This window comes from Juglans regia, chromosome 6, assembly GCF_001411555.2.
Source record: "Juglans regia cultivar Chandler chromosome 6, Walnut 2.0, whole genome shotgun sequence".
NCBI lineage: Eukaryota > Viridiplantae > Streptophyta > Magnoliopsida > Fagales > Juglandaceae > Juglans > Juglans regia.
The window spans coordinates 32,115,135-32,139,858 of NC_049906.1; the positions used below are offsets into that span (position 1 = coordinate 32,115,135).

Consider the following 24,724-nt stretch of genomic DNA (forward strand, 5'->3'; position numbering starts at 1 on the left):
TAGCCAAAATCCCAAATTCTAGTCAAAATTTGGACATTGCCAATGCTCTTACAATGGATTGGACTTCTCTTAAAGCATTGGCATTAGTTTATCTATATGTAAATGCAAAATTATATGTTTTGAAGATTGCCTTTGCCATTCAAGAAAAACTCTCACATTAGATTATGCATCTTTAAACTTTATTATTAGAGAAAATATATTTGCAACCGTGAATTGTGCAACCGCAGCGAAATCGCTTTGAAAAAAGTGAATAAAACATGAGATCTACATGAAAAAAATTAATTTTATTTAGTAGACCCCACTCATTTTCAAAGCGATTTCACAGTGTTTACACACTTCACGGTTGTATGTAGAATTACTCTTATTATTATTAACTTTTTTTTCTAAAATTAATTTTTTTTAGATATTTTACAATTAGCATCCACTACATAACTTGTGTTACCAAATATACAAATGTACACTAATTGTGTTGTCTTAAAGTTGAACATCAATAAATATACACACAATTCATCAACAAATATTAAGATGTGCTTCCAACACTTTGTATTATCAAATTAATATAAATTCTATGTATGAAAATCAATTTAATACAAATTCCAGAAAGTTGATTTTGATACAAATTCATACACTTAATACAAATTCTTCTTAGTTGTCTACAATATAAATTTCACGTATCAAATTCATAGTCATTCCATTACATTACATGAATATATATGTGATACAAGTCAAATCCATCAATTTCCAAAGACCAACTAGCAATGATTAATGGAACCAGCAACCAGCAACAAATCACCAACAAGTCTACCACCAACAACCGACAACTCCACCAGCATCTTCAACAACAGTACAATAAAAAACCAGCAAGTACAATACAAAAAATAATACTCAGCCGACCCACAAGCACAACAAAAAATGTCACAACACAGTAAACAATAATTACAAAATCACCCACATTACATGAATGTACCAGCAAGTCTACCACCAATCAAAACCAAAACCAAGCATACAATTATGTAGGAGATATGTTATTATTCATTTGTTCCTCAATGATTTTCATTTGAAGATTATGAAAATTCTCTTGCTGCATATAATTCATGGAATCAATATCTAATTTCATAATTTTCATATCAATTTCCCTTTTCTTAAGAACTATTAAATCAGATCTATCATCATCAATTAAAAGTGTTCATCTATTAATAAAATATTGAAGGACAAAGTGTTACTAAACAGTTCAGAAATATATGATGTCTTATTATCAATATGAAGCATATGAAATCAAAAAATCACATGCTTACTCACTTGTTGGTATGTAGTGTAAGATATGATAAGTAGAATTTTTCTTATAGGTTTAGGTCTCTGAATCTAGATGATGACATATGAGACAAATATGAGTTATAACATATGCGCACGTGTTACTATTTTGATAGTAATTAATTATAGGTATTAAAATCATACATAGGACCATAATTTGAAAAATACTTTACGATGCGCATATCATGATCACCACACTATACCTGGTGCTTGGTGTTTTGAATCCAAAATCAACAATTTTCTCTACAAATTGTTAATTTAAGTTATTTTTTATCTTTTATGAAAATATTTCATCTTCACTTTTAGAGATGATTTTAATTATGATTTAAGCCAAATTAGTTGCTAGATTTTTACTTTATTACATATTTTTTATGCAATAATTGAGATTTTACTTTTTCAGAAAAAATTTTCATAATTTTGAATTTTCATAGTTCTTTGAACACGGCTTGTGAGTTTCATGACTTAGTTTTGAATTTCATCGATAAAATTTACTCTCAATACTTTTTTTTCTATTGTGTATCTTTTCTCAATCACAATATCTAGTTTTTGTTAATTAACAATTGTCAGCGTAATTCTAATCTTGTCTGACATCATCATCACAATTCATGAATTTTTCAAGGAAATACCCAACCCCCATATTTATATTTTCCATTGAAATTATACAATTGTTTGTAACGATTTTTTTCATTGAAAATGTAATTATTTTTGTGATAAAGTAGAATTCATTAGAAATATTCATTATAAGCAACAAAATTATCATCGTTTCATAACATATATTTTTTTTCTAATTTACAACGAATTTATTCGTTGAAATTACAAGAACAAATCGTTGTGATACGTACTTGGTACTATGTATTCTTATTTGCAATGACCATCTTCATGGGAACTATTAAAAATATCATTAGGAAATCTCTTTTAGTGTTGGATAATTAAGGCTGGACAAAAACTCTATAATTTCCACTCTGTCTAACGCCCGCTTTTGATTCTGACGAAGTTGAAAAAATAGGATTTGAATTTTTTTAATGTCATGCCGAAGTGGAAGAAGTAGTACTCCCCACCATAAATCTTAACCTGTTGCGGCTTCATTGTACAGCTTTAAGGCTTGTCAGCAGTGTACTCCTCTCCGTCATTCGTAACCTTGAGACTCCAACTTCAAGTAATGGTTTGATTACCAATCAATTTGAACCGATAGACTTTTGATTTCTAAATTCACTCACTTAATTTTATTAATTGATAATATGTTAATTAAAATAGCCTAGAGTTTGGAAGGATTCAAGCCCGGTTTTTTTTTTTTTTTCATGTTTTGGACTTTTGTAAGCTCTTATCTATTGATAAATAATTGTTAGGGATTCAATTTGAATTTTCTGATATTTATTTCCTTTGCTTGTGGCAACCGCATGTATAACAGTATGTGCGTAGTATGTTCAAACCATATTGTTATTTTTAATGGCTTAGACACTACAGTATTGTGAAGTTTTGATGTTTGCTTTGCTTGGATTTGAATTGTTTGATGGAGATTTGTAAAAAAAAAAATGTAACTTGTTATTTGTTATGGTTTGAAATTTCATATTAATTTTGCTAAATCATAAAAGATTGGATTTGAATTGTTTGATTGAAGTTTATAGTTATTGAAATTAGTGTTGCTTGATTAAAATTTACTGTTTTTTCAATTTTTTGAACTTGTTATTTTTTATAGTTTGAACTTTAAGATTAGTGTTTCTTGATTGGAATTTACTGGATTTTAAGTTTTGGTTTGTAAAATTATTCTTATGATTTTTATTTTTCAAGTGAATATGGATATAAATGCTACACATACTTCAGACGATTGTCCTAACGTGAATGTTTCATTGCCTACACATACCCCAACGACAGGGACATCCACCCATATACCTACGTCTGCAGCAACTTCTTGTACAAGTAGGTAAGCACCCATATTGAGTGAATCTAAAGAAGTGAAGCATGGTTGACCACTAAGACCTAATATGAGAAGATCGTAGATATGAAACTATTTCACAGAAATTGACAATGATCATGACAACTTGAAAGTAAGGTGCCACCATTATGCTCATATTATCAATATCATAGTCAATGGGTGTATAAAGAAAGTTGATGATTAATGAGTCCATTGTAAAAGTCTGTAATATTATCATGGACATCAAATATGAAGGAAGTTAATGATTGATGAGTACATTAAGTCAAGTGTTGAACAACTAAAACTTTCATGTGGTAGTATGTTATGTTTGGACTCTCTCACTAAATGGAACTAGAAACACACTATATTGGATGTAGCAGAAAGATATCACAGAGCCTTGAGGATGCAAGAGAAAGATGAGCATTACTATTATACATTGTTTGAGGACACAACGGGGAGAAGAGGGCTCGAACTGCCAAACTTTCATTATTGGGATAATGTGAGATATTTTGTTAAGTTTATGAAATTGTTTTATGATTCCAATGTTCGCATCTATAGTAATTCATATTATATTACCAATTTTTACTTCAAAGAGCTTTTGGGCCTTTATGATCATTTGCAAAAAAAAAGTTGTGAAAATAGTGGTAGGTTGTTAAATGTTATGGTTTTGAGAATGAAGTCTAAATATGATAAATATTGGGGGGTGTTGAGAAAATAAAAAATTATTATTTATGGCTACGATTCTTAATCCCCCGATATAAGTTGATTATTATAAAGTTCTGAATTAGGAATGTCCTTAATAATCTCCCACTAAATGGAACTCGAAATGCACTATGTTGGATGTAGGAGAAAAATATCAGAGAGCCTTAAGGATGCAAGAGGAAGATAGGCATCTGTATCATACATTGTTTTAGGACGTAACGGGGACAAAATGGCTCGAACCGCCAAACTTTCATGATTGGGATAGTGTGAATTAAGTATTTTGTTAAGTTTATGAAATTGTTTTATGATACCAATGTTTTCATCTCTAGTAGTTTATACTGTACTACCAATTTGTACTTTAAAAAGCTTTTGAGGCTAATCATTTACAAAAAAGAGTTGTGAAAATAAGGATAGGTTGTTAAATGTTATAGTTATAAGGATGAATGCAAATATGAAAATATTGGGGATTGTGGAGAAAATAAACAAATTATTATTTATGGCTACGATTCTTGATCCCCGATATAAGTTAGTTATTATAAAGTTATGAATTAGGGATGTCCTTGATAATGAAAATGTGGATGAGTTCATAACAATCTTGAAGAATGATATTGAAGTCTTATATTATCATCACAACAATAGTGGTCAGTCTTCAAGCATAGATGTGAACTCCTCAAATGTTGGTGGGCCAACCAATTCTACTTCTTCATTAGATGACACACATGTTCTAAGCTTATTAGTTTTCATGTGAATGTATCATCAAATGGGAGTATTAAGAAATATTATGTAATTCTAAAATTGAATAATATTTATAATTTTATGGAATATGTTGAGGCACGAAGTGATATATTTAATATCTTAATTTGATGAAATGTTCACCCCACCAAATTCCCAATACTTTTCGGAGTAGCTCAAGATGTGGTTGCGATTCCTATCTCTATGTTTGCCTCCGAGTAGGCATTTAGTAACCGATGTTTGTATATTAGATGTTTATCGGAATTCATTAGCTTTGAAAACTGTGGAGGTTTTGCACATAAAATTGGCTAAAGTCTATATGCCTACTAGACTAGATGGTGTTGATGATACCGAGAACTATAGGCTTGAATCGGATAACTTTAGACTTTTAGCCTTTAATGACTAATTAGATAATCTTATTGTTATAATTCTTTAACTTATATGAATAATGAAACTGATTTAATATTTTATAATTTTTTGGCTTTGTAAACCTATATGTAAACCCCACAATACTTGCAGAGGATTAAGATATACTGGTTTAGCTTAGTGCCGATCTATGAATGGTCATTAACTTTCATGTTAACTTTACTATTATCTTTTAGTTTGGTGATGTAAGGTCTAATTTTTTTTTTTTTTTTTTTAATTTTCAAAGCAATGTAAAATACTTGGAAAGTTGGTAACTCTGCATATAGATTCTGGAAAAGTGAAGATTATTTATCTACTTCATAATTGTATATATTTTACTTTTCATTATTCAATTATGATATCATGTAAATTGTCTTGTTTGTGGTTTGGTTGTGAAACACTCTAATATGTGATATGTGTTGAATGAGCTGATGAATGATGTAGACCCATGGCAATGAGAGGGAGTTGTGAGTCATGATACTTGTCAACTTGAATTGTTATTGGAGCAATTGAGAGTGGAGTCTTGACTCTTGGAGATGGTAGAAAGCAGGAGATCCATTTGATATTTGCATATTGTTGTAACTTTATTATATACATATAACTACAAATCATTGTTTTAAATATTGTATCGTATGGGCCAGTAAATGCTGTACCTGCCACTGGTCCGGCACATGTATTACATATGTTTCGTACCGGCTGTACCGGTCGATATTTCGGCCTTTAATTTTGTCTTTTTTTCATTTTTTCAAACTACAAACTCATTTTTTGACCCTCAATTCAGACTAAACTATTTATAATTTATGTATATATATTTATATATAATTTATTTATATAGAGACTATTATTTTGTAATATAATTTATATATAATTTATTCATATATTGACTATTCCAAAACGTTACACGAGATTGTACCGGTATCCAAATATTTCGTTCCAGTGCCTTAACCGGTATGTCGTTTGGTACGATATTAAAAAATTTGCTATAAATACTCATAATTCTTGTGTGATGCATTGTTTGCACATGTGTGCATTGTTATATTATGTTGAATGATTGTGTTATTGTGTGAGTGTGTTTTAGTTTTTATGATTACATTATCTATATTTGATTTTTTTATTATTATAGATGGATTATAATTATAATTTATTGCTGATTTTGTATTTTAATTTACATTATAAATTTAAATTTGTGATATTTGGACTTTTGTACCTTATTTGGGTTACAAAACAAATAATGTAGAAATATAAAAACAAGTGGAGCATTGGATTAGCCTAAAAACTAGGTTAAAAAAAGGTCAAGTTCGACACATCAATCCAGCCTAACTCTGAATTGGGATCTAGCTTCGACAACTCTGATCGGAGTTGGAATTGGCTCTTGATTTAAGTCTGAGTGTGAAATGACCTTCGACCCAAGTCGGAGTCGAAGGTTGAAGTTGAGCAATACAAATTCGTCATAGTCAGAGCCCAGCCATATGGCCAGTTGATTATTTATGGATAATACCAACAAGAATTTGTCGTTGCAAGATTTTCGATGCATATCCAACTATTTCCAAGAGACACTTTTAAGGGTAATGATACATTTGTGGTTGAACTACCACTGCTTTACTACTTGTCCTACATGGACAACTTTTTAATTTTCACCAAGCTGAACACAACTCTACCCTTTATCTGTTCTGAAGTTAACTCTATTGTGATGTTATGTCTACTTTTTATCAGAGACAAATTTTAGAAATAAAAAATGGCACCCAAAATAAAGGCTTCTTCTTCAGCTTCTCTGAACGCTACTCTCTCTCTCTCTCTCTCTCTCTCTCAAGCCAAATTGATCATTTTCTTTGCTTGTCCCACTGCTTTGTATTGCTTGCCACACCGTTGAATGGCGCCAGCCACAGCCCATGAGCCCAGACCACAATCCAGCCCGACGCCGCTACTCTCCAATCTCTCAATGGCACTAGGATATAAAAAATAGCACGGCCCGAACCTAGATGTCCACTATTTACATAACCCACAACCAATGCATTCCAGGATATCACATTTCTCAATGGCATCCCATCAAACAATTCTTGGGCATTTACCATATCCTCCCCAACTCTGACATGAGCCCTAGAAGAGAATTATAGGACACAACATCTCCTTCTGCACCCAATTCATCAAACAGCTGACGTGTCTTCTCCAATGCACCACATTTACCATACATATTAATCAAAGCATTCGAGACTAGAACACACACACCAAAACCTGTTTTCATAACGTGTCCATGGATTTTAGTTCCACGACAAAGATCATTAAGACAGACACAAGAGTTAAGCAAAAAGAGGTTTGTAAAAGTGTCTGGTCTAATCCCAAAACGAATCATTTGAGCATGCAAATTCAGTGACTCAGAACAAAATGATGGAATCTTGGAGAAAGCTCTAGTGGCATGGTTGAAGTGAGAGAGATTTGGGTGAGAGAAAGAAGAGAGGACGAGACGGGATTATAGAGGGGAGTAGAGAGAGGCATGGAGAGAAACGAGAGTGGAAGTTAAGGAAGCGTTTCTGTGGAGATCATAGTGGAAGATGTGGGCGCGGATTTGCTTGAGCTGAGAGAGGGATGAGCATGTTTTTAGCAGGTAAGTGTGTAGTTGTTTTTCTTAAGTCAAATTTATGTCATGCATGCGTTGGTTATCATATATATGAACTTTGGAAGGTAGAGAGGTTCCAAGTTTAACATTGAGATTGTAGAGCTGCCGGCTCCAAGCTAAATTGTGGTCTGCGCTCGTGGGTTGTGGCCGCCACCGTTCAACGGTGGGGTAAGCAACAAGAAACGAAAATTATATCATTGGTTTTAGAGAGAGCAAAGTAGAGGGGAGAGAGAGAGAGAGAGAGAGAGAGAGAGAGAGAGAAAGAGAGCGCAAAAAAGAAGAAGAAGAAGAATGACGCTTCATTTTGAGCGCCAATCCAAATTTGAGAACAAGCTTCTATCTTCTGACAAAAAGCAAACATCACATCATGCAAAAATTTTAGAATCGATGAATTCGGGAGAATTGCTTTCAAAGTCAGTGGAAAAAAAGAAAAAGAAATCCACGTAGGATAAGTAGTAAAGCGGCGGTAGTCCAACCGCAAGGGTATCATTACCCCACTTTTAATTGTTGCAAACGATGCATTATTAGCAACAAAAAGTAGGTCGTTGCAAATTTTTGGTTGTAAAAGCTCCAATCTCATGTAGTGACAAAATATTACGAACAAGAAAAATAAAGTGATCCATTTTTTACTTTCACATCAAATAATAACCTAAGCCAAAGCAGAATTAATGAACAAAAGTTAATTTTTTAAAAATGTTTTTTTTTTGTAAGTGAGGAGATGAAATGAGACATACGCAATCAACATCCATCTCCTCGGTAATCTTGGAAGACTTGACATATTTTTTCCCTACCACCAAAAAAATATATAACTTGTCAATCACAACAATTTTCGAATGACAAAACATATATACCAACACACAGAGAGAGATGGGTACCTTTGTGGATTTGAAGAAGTTTGCCATGACGGTGGGAGGGATAGATTTCTTCTCTGTCGGCCTTTGAAAAGTTTTACCTTCTGCATCATCTGTGTGTGTGTGTGTGTGTGTTGAGTGTTTTTTCCAGGGTTGAGGTTTTTTCTATAGAGAAAATGGGTTGAACTTGGTCCATTAGGCATTGTTTCAATATTGAAGAAGGTAAGGTACGGTGATACTCTTAAAGCTATAATTGAAATGGAGCTCAAAAGTTAGTTATTGCTGATTGCTGACAAGTGAAAGTCAATGAAGAAAATAGGGTAAATGCCCAGATTAATTGTAATTAATTAAGTTATGTTGAGATAATTCTAGCTTTACCAAAGCTCATAAGAAGATAACTCTTTACAGAGCCATCACAATGTGATGGTACTTTCAAGTGCTGCATAGAACACAAATTTTATAGTTATCATGAAGATATTTCCAAACACTCCCTATAGGCAATCTTTCAGAACATGGATACTAACTTTTCTAGGTTCAAATGAATCTTACATGATCTTCTATTCATTCCATTGGTTCCTATTGTACATCGGACATTTCGAGTCTAATTTCTGTAGATAATTATGAAGATTCTGCAGACGTCATTCCCTTCTTCGGAAAAGTGAATTCAAAAAGTTCTTTTTTTTTTCGTCTGTGCATTATGTTGCAATCCTTTTTTCGGAAAATCAAATTGAATTTTCTTCTCATCCGTGCGTGTAGATTGAGCTTGCGTCCACATGCAAAAATCAAGAGTCCAGCTATCCCACGCATGCCAATTGCTCCCAATACGATCCAAGATTGCCGCCATGGAGATGCATGGACGTCTAGTTGTCGTTGGGAGTTGGAGTTATAAGTTGTGGGTCCCAAGGCCCCTCCCCTCATAGGTCCATCTTGTATAAAAGGAAAAAAGACTCTGCAGAATCTATAATTGTACAAATATGAAAAGTTGACTTACAGAATATAATAATGAATTAAAGCCTTACATCATCACCCCAGGTGCTGAAAATGAATGAATTGAAGCCTTACATCATCACCCCAGGTGCTGAAAAGGAATGAATTGAAGCCTTACATCATTGGGAGACACTACGCCCCACAGGTGCTGAAAAGGAAAGAATTTGTGGTGCTGAAAAGGAATTGAAGCCCGCGCATGAACAGTGAACAACGGTTAATGAAGAGCTACTCGGCGTTTTCCTGGGCTACACAGCATTTTCATCTAATTTATTTTTTCTGTTTTTGTTTCATGCTTCTTTTATTAAAAATTCATTGTAATTATTTTTTTTATCAAATATTTTGTTGGGTCATTAAAAATATTTGTAAGAAAAAAAAAAAACCACAGCCTCATTTAAAAAATATTATACTAAAATCTTTTCTATCTATAATCTTTTTATCAAATATTTTATAGTCATTCATACTACAGCAGACACTCGTTAAAAAAAAAGAGAAAAAATATTAAAATAAATGTGATGCATGGATGACGAATAATTTTTTTTTAATATTTAAAATTATTCGCGTGCGATTTGCTATACATCAAAATTAATGTGTTAATAAACCCATTATCGTCAAACCTATTTTAATTTGAAACAAATTAAAAATACCAATCATTAAACCCAACAAGTGAAAATAAATAAATAAATAACCAAATCGAATAACGTAATTCTTCTACCATTTGTCATTAAATAAATAATCAATCTAGCATGATGAAATATTGAGCAATTCACATCAACAATCGTATCATGTTTAAATTCATGGCTTGCATAAAATACATCAGTTGTCGAAAATTAGAGTAATTTCAATACCAAGAATAAAATATCAGTATTAAATACATGCGTAATTTTTAAATAACACCATCAATGGTCACCCCTTGCTTCCCACATAGAAATGGCAATCTCATCTCTAATCGCAACCATATTGTTTTGGGCTTCAGTCGACATGTCTACATGACCAGAAACGACGAGTATCCCCATTTCTATGAGAGTCTAACCGTCACCTTCTTTCGATAAAACAAGGGAGTGGGATCTGGTTTCCGCCCATTACGTTGTGATTGTCTCATTATTCTAGTTCTCTTGATTTTTCTTTTCTTTGACTAGTCTTCTTTGCTATTTTGTGTTATAGCAAAAAATGATTCTGTAGAAATTTAGTAAAGAAATTAATAGCCTCTACATTTAGGTAAATAAGCCGAGCAATGACTGTAACAGCACTCAGAAAGGAAGGATTTTCTGCAGACGTCATTCCCTTAACCACGCAAAATTGCAGAGTAATAAATACCTTAACCACGCAAAACTGCAGATCCAAAAATCGATATAGGTTGTGGTTGTCAGGTAAATACATATAGATCCAACAAGAAGTAAATACATCTTGTCAGGTTGTCGTTGGGAGTTATAGGTTGTGGGTCCCTGCATGGCCCCCCGCCCCACATAGGTCCGCTACGCAGCCGTAACACATAATCGATATAATGATAGATTTTTAAGGAAAAAGAAAAAGGCAGGTGCAGATCAATGATAAATAAAAGTGGAAAAGGTCGGTGCAGCCGTAACTGGGAGCAATGAATGTAACAGTACTCAGAAAGGAAGAATTTTCTGCAGACGTCATTCCCTTCTTCGGAAAAGTGAATTCAAAAAGTTCTTTTTTTTTTCGTTTGTGCATTCCGTTGCTATCCTTTTTTTGGAAAATCAAATTGAATTTTCTTCTCATCCGTGCGTGTAGATTGAGCTTGCGTCCACATGCAAAAATCAAGAGTCCAGCTATCCCATGCATGCCAATTGCTCCCAATACGACCCAAGATTGCCGCCATGGAGATGCATGGACATCTGGTTTTCGTTGGGAGTTGGAGTTATAAGTTGTGGGTCCCATGGACCCCCGCCCCTCATAGGTCCGTCCTGTATAAAAGGAAAAAGGACTCTGCAGAATCTATAATTGTACAAATATGGAAAGTTGTACTTACAAAATATAATAATGAATTGAAGCCTTACATCATCGCCCCAGGTGCTGAAAAGGAATGAATTGAAGCCTTATATCATCGGGAGACACTACGCCCCACAGGTGCTGAAAAGGAATGAATTTGTGGTGCTAAAAAGGAATTGAAGCCCGCGCATGAACAGTGAACAATGGTTAATGAAGAGTTACTCGGCGTTTTCCTGGGCTACACAGCGTTTTCATCTAATTTATTTTTTCTGTTTTTGTTTCATGCTTCTTTTATTAAAAATTCATTGTAATTATTTTTTTTTATCAAATATTTTGTTGGGTCATTAAAAATATTTGTAAGAAAAAAAAAAAAAAACCACAACCTCATTTAAAAAATATTATACTAAAATCTTTTATATCTATAATCTTTTTATCAAATATTTTATAGAATCATTCATACTACAGCAGACACTCGTCAAAAAAAAAAGAGAAAAAATATTAAAATAAATGTGATTCATGGATGACGAATAATTTTTTTTTAATATTTAAAATTATTCACGTGAGATTTGCTATACATCAAAATTAATGTGTTAATAAACCCATTATCGTCAAACCTATTTTAATTTGAAAAAAATTAAAAATACCAATCATTAAACCCAACAAGTAAAAATAAATAAATAAATAACCAAATCCAATAACGTAATTCATCTACCATTTGTCATTAAATAAATAATATGTCTAGCATGATGAAATATTGAGCAATTCACATCAACAATCGTATCATGTTTAAATTCATGGCTCGCATAAAATACATCAGTTGTCGAAAATTAGGGTAATTTCAATACCAACAATAAAATATCAGTATTAAATACATGCGTAATTTTTAAATAACACCATCAATGGTCACCCCTTGCTTCCCACATAGAAATGACAATCTCATCTCTAATCGCAACCATATTGTTTTGGGCTTCACTCGACAAGTCTACATGACCAGATGAGGATGCCCCATCACCAACCGCAAGCTCAATAACTGGTAGATGCATCGTACTCTACGTCTGAAATATCTAATCATAGGGGGTGACCGTTCTAATAAAGTTGTGTAGCGCACAACATGCTGTAATAATAAGTCCTTGCCGCCCAACCGAATATGGAGGCATGTTGGAGAGAATGGTGAATCGTTCTTTTATAACACCAAATGTTCGTTCTACAATATTACGAACTGTTAAGTGACGGTAATTAAAATAATCTTTACACGTATGAAAACTCCTCTGATTGTGACGATCACTCTGGTGATAACGTTCTCTTGGATAGGAGGGCAGCAATCCCGTAGTGCATGGATAAGCTGAATCTATAAGATAATACTGACCTGAGAGTCCATTTATTTTCAAAGCACAAACTTCAATTAATATAACGGCAATAACAATGAAAGTTCCATCTTAAAAATATTTGACAAAGTTAATAAAAAAAAAAAAAATTACCCTCTAGTGGCCATGGAAAACGGGCTTCTAAATCACTGACAACATTGTGGAACACACGTGCATCATGCGCGAATCCCTCCCATCCAATATAACTAAAATTATATTCAGAATAATTATAATAGTATACTATAGTAACTATACGGTGCCTTTGTTTATTGTAGTGATTAGTTGGATGTGGATATGGAATCATGGTTGATGGGAGTACATGTAAAAATATGACTTTCTTTTTATTTTTAAATTTTGAATGCATGTCAGTATGTTACTTGTTTTATTTAGTTGTATTTTTTGTTATAATCAAAAGTTTAATAAGTTTAGATTGTAATTTTGAGAAAATTGAAATTTGAAAGTCCAATTTTTTTTTTTTAAAAAAAAGTAGGTCAAATATGAAGTTAAAAAAAACAAAAAAAAAAAAGAAATGTCCAGAAATCCAGAGTCGGAGGCAGAGCGGATTCTATATATCTTAGAGTTGGAGTCGGAGGTTGGGCCCTCCGACTCCAAAGTGGTAAGTGCTCAGCCCTACTTTTTTCACTTTTCTATTTGGACAATGCTACAGCTCCTGCTGGGGCTCCTGCGAGAGCTAAAGCTTGTGTTTTCATGTGTTTTTTTTTTAAGTAATTTTTTGTATAGATTTTTTTAATATTTGTAAAAAATAAAATAAATTTAGAACATCATTAAAAACACTTCCCTAATTAGAAAGTAAAAAAAAAAATCATTAAAAAATACTTCCTTAATCATGAAGTAAAATAAAAATTCATAAATATTTTACTTCATGATTAAAGAAGTATTTTTTAATAATATTCTGAACTTTTTTTATTTGTTAAAAGTATTTAAAATTATTAAAAAATTCTATATAAAAAATAATTTTAAAAAAATATATAAAAAGCACATGTTAGAACTCGAGTATTATTCTTTCTCTGTTTTTTTTTCTTTGTTTTTGGTTCTCTCTTACGTCATTCTGCAGACGTCTCTACCTTCTTCGGAAAAGTGAATTCAAAAAGTTCTTTTTTTTTCGTCCGTGCGTTACGTTGCTATATTTTTTTCGGAAAATCAAATTGAATTTTCTTCTCATCCGTGCGTGTAGATTGAGTTTGCGGCCACATGCAAAAATCATGAGTCCAGATATCCCACGCATGCATGCAAATTGATTGCTCCCAATACGATCCTAGATTGCCGCCATGGAGATGCATATGGTGCTGTCTTCTACTGCGCTCTATCTTGAAAATTCAACTTTAGAGCTACAGAAGTCTATTTTTTCTTGAAATGCGATGGTAGCTTGAAAATAATTGAGTTTCTTCTTTTTGAATTTCCATGGCTTTTTGTTTCATGGCAGCAAAGATCACCAGTGGATCAGGCATAGCCATGAAGGTGTCCCACAATGCATACGTTGCTGGTGTTGGAAAATGTTAGAAACCGTAAGAACAAAAAGTAGAGAAAAAACAATATCAATCACACATGAATAATCGAATACATTAATGTGCAAGCGTACATGAATAGTGCATATATATATATATATATAGAAAATCCAAATGAATGGTCGTACAAAGAGTTTAATACAATATATAGTAAATACTAATTAGCAGGTTGAGTTTAATTAAGAGCCAAGACATGTCCAAAACTGTTTCCAAGGACTTCATCCCCAGACCCCCGAGGGAGGTTTGTCCATGTTCATTTCGGCTTGGGCCTCGACCCATGTCTGTGCTTCATGGCTCAGGGCTCATTGAAAATTCACAATAAAAAAACTGCAATAAATTATTGGCGAATCGGATCATCAAATCGGACAGCTACAAAACAGAACTAGGATCAACACACAAAGCGGTATGTAGGAACCATGGTGGTGCACGCTCCCCTGCACGAAGATGGGTGCGCAACATGGCGGTGCAGCACTTTGCTATGCGCAGAATAGCTCACACCTAGAAGGTGCAACATGTTATTTTGCGACCGAGTAGAGATGCTGTGCATATAAATTGTAGTGCTGCTATGACACTGGACACACCGACATGCCATATGTAGCACTGCCATGGTGTGGCACACAAGGGAAATGTACCAACACGAATGACATTGCCATGGTGTGGTACCTAACAGCCACTAGCATGGCCAAGCATCACTTTGAAAAGAAGTAGCAATGCTTGGCCATGCTAGTGGTTGTTAAGTACCAGAGCTATGAAATTATGCTTGATGATTTTTGGTTAGTTCATTATACAGTCCAAATGAATCTTTTTATTTAGAATTTATTTGGGGCGCGGGTGAAGCAAATAAATGAGCTACGAGTCCTCAATCAAATGTAAGAAAGAATCGACAAAAAATATATAAATGCAAAAAGCTACGAAAACCATCATGCACATATATATATACTGGCATGGAGTCGTAAGATCAAGTTTGCATATGATTAAAGCACTCAAAGGGGTTCATATCAATGAGCCAGATGCCTTAATACACACCACTACTTCGCACACATCTGTATTTAGAAGTGTATAGCATCAAGTCTCCATGTACCCATATATAGTTGCGACACAGGATTTAGTTCAGTAATGCTATATCCTAGCTCATGGCCTGGCTGTTATCTTTGGTGCATCAAATGACACTTCACTCACTATTTTTGCTCCCCTTTCTTTTGCCATGTATAGCCCAACATGATGCATAAACTCCTGCATGCATGTAACACAATAACATCATCTTTAAGCCTTCGAATTGCATTTCTATGATAGAAATGAAACCAATGTGTAGTATATAGTGTTTTCCTATTGGCTTTGCAAAGAAGACATTATTTTTTAATTCCTATTTCAAATTCTCTGTAGTTAGTGCCTTATGTTTCCAAGTTGCTATGATGTCTACATCTGTGGAAGAGCCAAGTTTAAATTCGATCCTCTTTTGTTCTATGTGAAGACAGAGTATTGGAGGAAGTTTAAGTAATCCCAATACATATTATTGCTTGGAGATATGAAGACAAGCTTAATATTAATGAAGTAGTACCTGGGGATGAGCTAAAGCCCCTTTGGTGTCTCTGGCAACATGGAGAGGAATGTCAAATGTGGCACATGCCCGAGAATACACCACCACATCCCGTAGAGGGGTGAGAAACCCAAGGTTCCTTGCCGATAATGTAGAGCATACGAAGTCCAGCACACATATATCAGTGCATATCCCGACAACCAGTAACTTCATCAACACAAATCAATCATGCTAATTAATAAGATCAAACAATTAGGAAGAATAGCTCTCAAAGGAATTGTCTTAAGCACTAACAGATTTGATCTGATTCTTCTTCACCCAATCCACAAAAACATTGGAACCATCAGCCTCAGTTGAACCCAAGTATCCATCAAAACAGTCCTTCCGCCTTATTGTTACATTAGGTTCATTCTCTATCCATCGCAGAGCTGCAGTTTAGTGGAAGAAAAACCAACATCAGATCAGAGTAAAAGAGAGGGAAGTTTATTCCTACAGCATGTGTTTAACACAACATGTTGGCAAACTTGGGAGGGTTTTAACAAGGTATAATCAATATCCAAAAAACAGAACAACCATGGTGAAACATCCCAGAAAAGTGGCCGACAGAGATGATTGGACAACCTAGACGTTGGGAGAGGGGGAACAACCGCAGAAGAGTAACTCCATATACAAGTTCTCGTTTGTTACACATGTGAGATAAGATAAGAGGAAAATTAAATAAAATATTATTAGAATAAAATTTTTTAATGTTAATTTTATTTTGATATTTGAATAGTTGAATTATTATTATTTTTTATTTTGTTTAGAAGTTTGAAAAAGTTTTAATGATTAGATAAGAAGAATTGAGATGTTTGTGAAACCGGACCTTAGAGTGTGTAAGCATCTAGTAGTCCATTTCGAAAAAAAATGGATCCTGCCATGAAAAAGTGATGTTCCTTTAAACCTTAAGACAGAAATCATGTAGAACTACAAAGCGAAAGGTAAATCCAAACACTAAGAAAACTACATAGAATGAAACCTAAGGTGAATCTAAAAACATAATAACATGAATCGTTCATTGGGATATTAAAGTAAGGTGTTGCAATATTATCTCAAATTGGCTTTTCTATCAAGCATACATAGAAATTTAGAATGATGTCAAACTCAAATTATATGTGCCTCATTCATTACTGATAAAAGTAGTCTTCTTTGGAAACCCAAATCTAAACATTTTCAACACTACAAAAAGCAGAACAATCATTTTAACTGCAAAGATTTGTCTTGTTTCATGTACTCACTACACATACAAGGAACAAAATTGGACGAGGAATTATTAAAGAGATAGCAAAACTAAATACCAGGAACCAGATTTGACTCGTCCGTGCCAGCAATACAATGAGGAGGATATGGTTCCTCGGGCTTGTTTGGATGATGAGAATCAAGAAATGCCATAATTGGCCATTTCTTCTCACAAAACAATCTAGCCAGTCTTTCTGATTCTTTGATCATTCCAGAAATCTGGCTGTTAGGCTGTCTTGGTGCCTGAGAGTACATGAACATCGTTAGCTTCTGGTAAGTAAACTTCCAATTTTAGAGCTCTTGCTTGTTGAACAAAATCTTGTAAACAGTTTAACCAAGATACAATTTCTTACTAGGATCCATGATTTGAAAGAAAAAAACAAAAAACAAAGCAGAAACCAATCGAAAACAAAGATGAAAACATGAACTTTGGTGACATATATTTCCATCAGTGGGAGATAGACAGATAAAAAACAAAAGGCATTAACTTCCAAGTATTTAACAGAATAAAACCAGAAGACATCAAGGAATTGATTAATATTTAAAGTATACCAGATTTCCAGCACCAACAGTGCAGAAACCATTTATGATGTCAACAAGAACAAGACCGGTGAGTGCATCATCGGCCAAAACCACGGAATCCTGCTCAAGAGGAATCTCACCCTTCAAAAGATCAATTGTCGGAGACACCATTTTAATTTCCAGTTGCTTGATTCACTTATTCCCAGATCACATGTATATCAACGAAGAGTAAAGAAAGTTGAAAATTCACAGATATATATATATTTCTATATAAATTAGTTTGATGCTGGATGCATTGCTGGTGCAACATGTCGACTCTTATCTGATTTCTATTTTCCATGCTAAAATCCATAGTTGAAAATGTATTCTGGCTTTTTCTTTCATTTTGGCACAAAAGTCAAGAAAATATTTTGTATTGGGGCAGAAACAAGCGCATGTGTCCAAGAAAATCTTCGTCATGCACCCTTCCAAATATGCATGATTGTCCAAGTGTAGATTCCTACGGGTTTTTCTGGTGGAAGAAAAAGCATACAAGTTTTCCACCTTAGATCTTCAGAATATGCAGAATAAAGATGCTTTTTCCTTGGTGCTAGATTGGGCAATTGGGAACCATACATGCGAAAATGCTAAGAATAATACTACAGGATCATACGCATGTAAGGCAGCGAATAGTAATTGTTACAATTCTAAAAACGGTCCTGAGTATCTCTACAACTGCTCCTCGGGCTATCAAGGAAACCCATATATCTTTGATGGTTGCCCAGGTAATTAATGTTTATCTATATATGCATTAATTTGGTAATTTCATAGTCGATCTTCTTTTAATTTCTTTGTTTTCTTTAGGCTGAGTTCTGTTATGTTCCATCAAATCCATATTCCGAAAATATCATTTTACAAATATGTCGAAAATGAATATTATATAAGATATTTAAAAATATTCTTTAATAACTATTAAAACGATGAATATTCTTATAATATACTTGAAAAAAATCTTTTTATATAATCTCATTTTTTTAATATATTTAGAATCAATTTTTATTTTTGTTTAGCTTATATATATATATATATATATTTTGTATAGAACAGAAGTAAATAAAATTGTATATAGAGAAATATTGCAGTGAGGATATTACAAATTTATTGGTAGTTAGAATAAATATTTAAAATAAATTAAAAGGATTAAAAAATTACTTAGATGATATAGAAAAAATAGATAAACTATATTATAAAAGTGAGTAGATAAAATAAAGAAAATGAATTTTAATGATGTACGTACCTTAAAAAGAAAAAATTATTGAGAGGGCTCTTAAGTTAGTTTTCGCTGCTAAATGACATCATATTGAAGATTTTTTGTTGACATATACCGATGGATGTGAGTTTTGATATTGATGAGTGTTTCCAGATATTGACAATTTTAGTGACAATTTTACTTGAGAATTCATTTTCTGCAGGCATAAGCATAAGTCTCCTGGTCTTGCTTTTGGGAGGTTCTTCAGTACTTTTGGGATTGAAAAGAGGAAAGCTCATCAAACTCCAAGAAAAGTACTTCCAACAAAATGGTGGCTTAATGTTACAAGAACATATTTTGAATCATGGAAGGTCTATGGAGACAACGAAAATCTTTAGTAATGAAGAGCTTAAAAAGGCCACCAACAATTATGATGAGAATAGAGTCCTTGGCAAAGGGGGTTATGGAACTGTTTACAAAGGTGTATTATCCGATAACAAAGAGTTTGCCATCAAAAAGTCCAAACTCTGTGATAAGAGCCAAATTGAACAATTTATAAATGAGGTAATTTTGCTTACTCAAATCAATCATAGAAATGTGGTCAAACTATTAGGTTGTTGTCTTGAAACAGAAGTTCCTTTACTTGTTTATGAATTCATCACAAATGGGACTCTTTATGACCATATTCATGATATAAGTCGTGCTTCTCCTCTTTCATGGGAGAAACGTTTGAAGATAGCAACAGAAATAGCAAGAGCCCTTTCATACCTACATTCTGAAACTTCTATGCCAATTATACATAGAGATGTGAAAAGTACTAATATACTATTAGATGATAACCACACAGCAAAAGTGGCTGACTTCGGAGCTTCAAGGTTGATAGCTCTTGATCAAACAGAAATAACCACCTTGGTACAAGGAACTCTTGGGTACTTAGACCCTGAATACTTCCAAACTGGCCAGCTAACGGAAAAAAGTGATGTGTACAGCCTTGGTGTTGTGTTGGCAGAGCTGCTGACAGGTGAAGAGGCAATTTCTACCAATAGGCCTGAAACTTATAAAAACCTAGCAATGTATTTTGTTTCTGCAGTGAAAGAGGATCGTCTATTTCACATTCTTCAGGATCACATTTTCAATGAGGGTAATATTGAGCCATTAAAGAAAGTTGTTAATCTTGCAAAAGGGTGCTTAAGGTTAAGATGGGAGGATAGGCCTACTATGATGGAAGTGGCCATGGAGCTTGAAGGATTGAGAAATATGGAAAAGCATCTATGGGGAAAAGATAATCAAACCACAGAAGAAACAGAATACTTGCTCAGAACACCTACACTCCCTTTTAACATTGATATTGGCATTGGTTCTTCTGCAAGTGCAGTTAATGGACATGATAGCATGATAAACCAACTCTTGAAACCCCTAGATGATGGCCAATAAGTAGTTAAGTCCACAATAATTGATTTATATAAATCAATGAGATCCATTCATGAACTTCTACATACCTATTAATCTTGAGTAATAATGTTGTAGACTCTATCACAGATCATTTAGTATCGTTTTTGGTTCTCTCGCTTTTACCAAATTTCTGTAGTTGGATGTAACTTGTAATAGTTTTGTGTTCCTCTCGGTAAATAAATAAGTTTGATCCCATCATACTGCAAAGAGTCTACTTTTCCCTCAATAATTCTCCATTCTTGACAATTTAAGTATGTTAATGTAATAGAAGTTGTACAACTTGTACCTATCTTGCACAACGTACTGAGGGTTCCAGGGTAAGTACTCTTCGGTTCCTAGGTACATTACATTAGCAATTAGCATCATTTGATTAATAGAATCATGACACTTATCCCGACCTCAACCATCAAGAAAATTATGGGAAAAAAAAGTTGAAAAAAAGGACAACAAACTAAAACTAAACAATACACAATTAATAAAATGGGAGATCTAGAGTTGAAGTGGCCAACCCTCATCAAGAGGTTCTTCACTCCCTCATGGGGTGACTTTTGTCTTCCTAATTATGTGGAGTTCGCCTTAACATGGTTTATCTGCAAAGAGTGTATCTTTGATATGAATGTAGTGTAAAGTCAGGTTTAAACATGTACTCGGAACTTGATACGTTAGTCTCTCTTTTTATTCGAATAAATTAAGATGTACAGAATTATTGCCCATATTCGAAATAGAAAATTTTGAATTTGAACATCTCGCCTCACTTTTCTTTGATATCTGTTGGAGAATCTTTGACAAGTTATTAAACCCATGATATAGATCTACGCCCTCTCCATTGTTTGATGAAGTACTAAAGGCCACTTGCACATAGAACTTATAATTCTTCATCTCAAATAAATTAGGTCTAATGCAGCTTCCCATTTGAGGATCGAACCTTGTTTTGACCAAGAACTTGCAAAGGCCATAACACTGAAAGCGAAGTCAAAGGCAAGTTCCCATTAGCAAAATTGTCTTTGCTTCTCATGTTGAGCTAACATGGCCTATAATCCTTGAACTTGGAAGCAAAGTCAGAGACAAGTTCCTCAATAGGTGCTCTTTCATGCATGCTTCATTGGAAAAATCGATTCTTGAGTTTCACTTGCTTCTTGGTTTGATTTGTGTTGTATAGATTTTTATTTTATTTTTTATTTTATTTTTTTTTTTCCGTGAAGGATCACTGAGCATTTTTGGTTTTTCATATGCTCTTTGTGGGTATAAATTTTAGTCTTCAAAACTTGATTTTACCTTTCTAAAAACTAAAAAGAAGAGTTTTGACTAGCAATTATTTCTCTAAATCTTTGCCATAGTTTATTGTGGGTTCCAAGTTCCTTGCACATATCATAATTAGGTATCCAAAAGATGAGATGAAATAATTTTGGATGAACGTTCAAATTTGATTAAAATATTGTTAAAAATATTATGTTTTAATATTATTATTGTTTTAGAATTTGAAAAAGTTGATTGTTTATTATATTTTGTGTGGAAATCTCAAAAAGTTGTAATAATTAGATGAGATGAGATAAAATGAAATAAAACACTTTCACTATCCTCCTACTCTCTTAATGGATCACTACCCTCCTTTTAATCATCATTCTCGTACATCAGTTTGCTTCTGTCCCTTATACCAATTCTATTGTCATTTAATTTTTCCGCACCATCACCATATGTAGCTTCCTTGTGATCTAACAGATCTTTTGTGCAAACATTACTCAAATTCAGCACCGCACGCTCTGTGGCGCCTCGTTCATTGGTAAAGGACCTGGCAAGGATTCATGGTATCAAGGGTGCTAGCTGGTTTCCAAACCTAGGATTTAGGTTGAGACTAGACATGCCATGTTCACAAAGAAGTGCACATGTAAGTGAATGGTCATTATAAAATGCAGCGGAATAGTAAAGGTTAAGTACACTATTTGTACTAGAGTTTAAATCGTAAGAAGATTCATTCAATAAACACCCAAATATCCATATGTCACTTCATTTTCTAAAATAATATACGGATGCAATTGTTTGTTCCTTGAATCCAAATACGACAAACTGAACATAGTTGGCCATCAGACTAAGTAATGCAAATCCAAAAGAATAACAAAATCTCTATTAACATAGATATGCCATATCTATCGCTCATGCATGATTGATTTTTCTTCCTCAGGTATCTCTCTTAGATCTAACTCTACATCAAACTCTACAGTTCCGATAAATGAAACCATAAGTAGGTTAAATAGGAAAGACTGTTAATGGGAGACAATATATGTGACGATGTAATGTACAATTTTATGTAAAAATAACTGTGAACACATGTATTGTGTGTGGTGATGAATCACCCTCTAACTGAAAGACAAGTACATAAGCACAACGGGGATTCACTCTTTGGGAAATTTCCCACTATGCAAAACTCAAGCATACATATATTTCGCCGAGACGAGGAATCGCCCACTTCTCAAGCATGTAGAAGTCATTGCATTTCAACATATGGAATTTAATCGAATCTCACATAGATATTTCCAATCATCCGATCTGACACATAAGTGCTTCGAATTATCCAATCCCACACAAAGAGATGTGTCAAAGTATCAGTTCTCATGCAAAGAATAACAAATCACTAAGCGCTTGTTTGTTTTCAGAGATGAAATGAGATGAGATGAGTTGAGATTAAAGTTAAAAAGTTGAATAAAATATTGTTAGAATATATTTTTTAATATTATTGTTATTTTAGAATTTGAAAAAGTTGAATTATTTATTTTATTTTGTGTGGGGATTTGAGAAAGTTGTAATGATGAGGTGAGGTGAGGTGAGATGAGATGAGATGTTTTTAGAAAACAAACAAGGCCTAAATCTCACATAGAGAATACTTGTTACACTGGAGAACACATCAGACGGTCAACCAACTCAAGAACACCACACATAATACACCCAATGTATTCTCATTCCTATCTATCCAGTGATGCCAATACAAAAACGTTCCACTGAATCCATCACGAGGCATTCTGCTTTCCACATGAAATTAGTGGCAATGTATTGTAGGAATTGCTCGAGGAGCATCTACGTGTCCATGATGATTGACACACGGTAAGACTCTCTCTCACACACACTCACCCAAATCACCACATCACAAATTTGAGCCATTCAAACTCGAAGTGAAAATGATCGTAAATATAATGAAAGAAAATATTCATTTACTCATGATTAGAAGGGGAAAAGTTTACAAAATATACATTGCAAATCCCATGACATATCCACAATATTTACCTCTCATATCTTAGTAATATCTTAAAAGTCAACCTACCTCACAGCAGTACACTCACTACGGCGGCACTGCACTACTCTTTCTCTTCCATTGTTCTCCTAAAGTCACCTGCCTTATTTGAAGATTTCAACTTCAAAGAAGATCGAGCACTTAGTATATCAAAAGTGACATTTTGGCTTTTTAGTAAAGCTATTTATTGAATGGGACTATGAGGTGTCCTTCTGACATCCTTCTGACTTTGGTCATGCTTGAATAGAAGCTCTTTAGTCTCGACGGTCCCACTGCAGGATGACAAAGATAAACTGTCAAGTCAAGGTATGCACGTCCTTACGGCCTACCTTAAGTCCAATATGTAGTCTCTCCTTGAATGAGGGTCTCCAACATGGCATTGAACCATGTCTTTGGGTTAAGACAGTATGGTCTGCAGTACCATAGCATTTTCCCTGCAAACCCACTCCAATGTGACCTTTCAAATAGAGTGTGGGCTTCTACATATGGCAATGCTGCCTTCTAAGCGTTTCTGTGTTATCTTGGAAAGCTTGTGCATCTACATAGGTCTTGTCCTTGACCATTGCTCATCTAAGGCTCTTTCTCACCTTTGTAAGATTGGCACATTTTCCTAAACTACAAGTCTCTTCAACTCCTCATTCGTTGCTTGGGTACTTACTCATCTAGCACGAGGTGAAAATCCTTGTTACATCTTGTGTTGAGTTGTGCCTGCCAGGCTTTCTAGATGATTTTGTTCGCCCGTCCATTGGTCTAGCTACACTCTGTAGACTAGTGTTGTCTCATTTTCCACTAAATCGAGGAAAGATCATCTTTGCCTTCCACTCGAAAAGGATATGATCTGTTCTTCACCTTCCCTTTGATCCTGGAAGGTAGTCTACCCTTTTTTACTTGCGTGATCATTACATCCTCCCCTAATAAGGATTTTGTCCTCAAAATTTGATGTAGATCATCCTTCAATATGACATACCAAGGGAGGTTCACAAGGTAGAGTGTTTCTCGGTGTTCTCTATTGACACCACTTGAAGCACTTCCCTTGCTTCATCCCAATGCATCAACAAACCTTCACCATC

At 34.0% G+C, this 24,724-nt stretch overlaps 2 protein-coding genes across 2 annotated transcripts; one reads left to right on the forward strand and one right to left on the reverse strand.

The window, feature by feature from the left end:
• Window positions 1–15,289: 15,289 nt before the first annotated feature.
• LOC108991697 (nicotinamidase 1-like) lies at window positions 15,290–17,978 on the reverse strand. Its single transcript, XM_035690579.1, has 5 exons — window positions 17,722–17,978; window positions 17,229–17,412; window positions 16,186–16,319; window positions 15,913–16,098; window positions 15,290–15,587 (listed from the first exon to the last, which is right to left on the reverse strand). The coding sequence occupies exons 1-5, from the start codon at window positions 17,860–17,862 to the stop codon at window positions 15,486–15,488; spliced, it is 747 nt and encodes a 248-aa protein (XP_035546472.1). The 5' UTR covers window positions 17,863–17,978; the 3' UTR covers window positions 15,290–15,485.
• Window positions 17,979–18,122: 144 nt separating this feature from the next.
• Window positions 18,123–20,543, forward strand: LOC108987354 (wall-associated receptor kinase 3-like). The gene is made up of 2 exons (XM_035691229.1): window positions 18,123–18,455; window positions 19,143–20,543. Exons 1-2 carry the CDS (start codon window positions 18,251–18,253, stop codon window positions 20,351–20,353), a joined length of 1,416 nt encoding a protein of 471 aa, XP_035547122.1. The 5' UTR covers window positions 18,123–18,250; the 3' UTR covers window positions 20,354–20,543.
• Window positions 20,544–24,724: the final 4,181 nt, after the last annotated feature.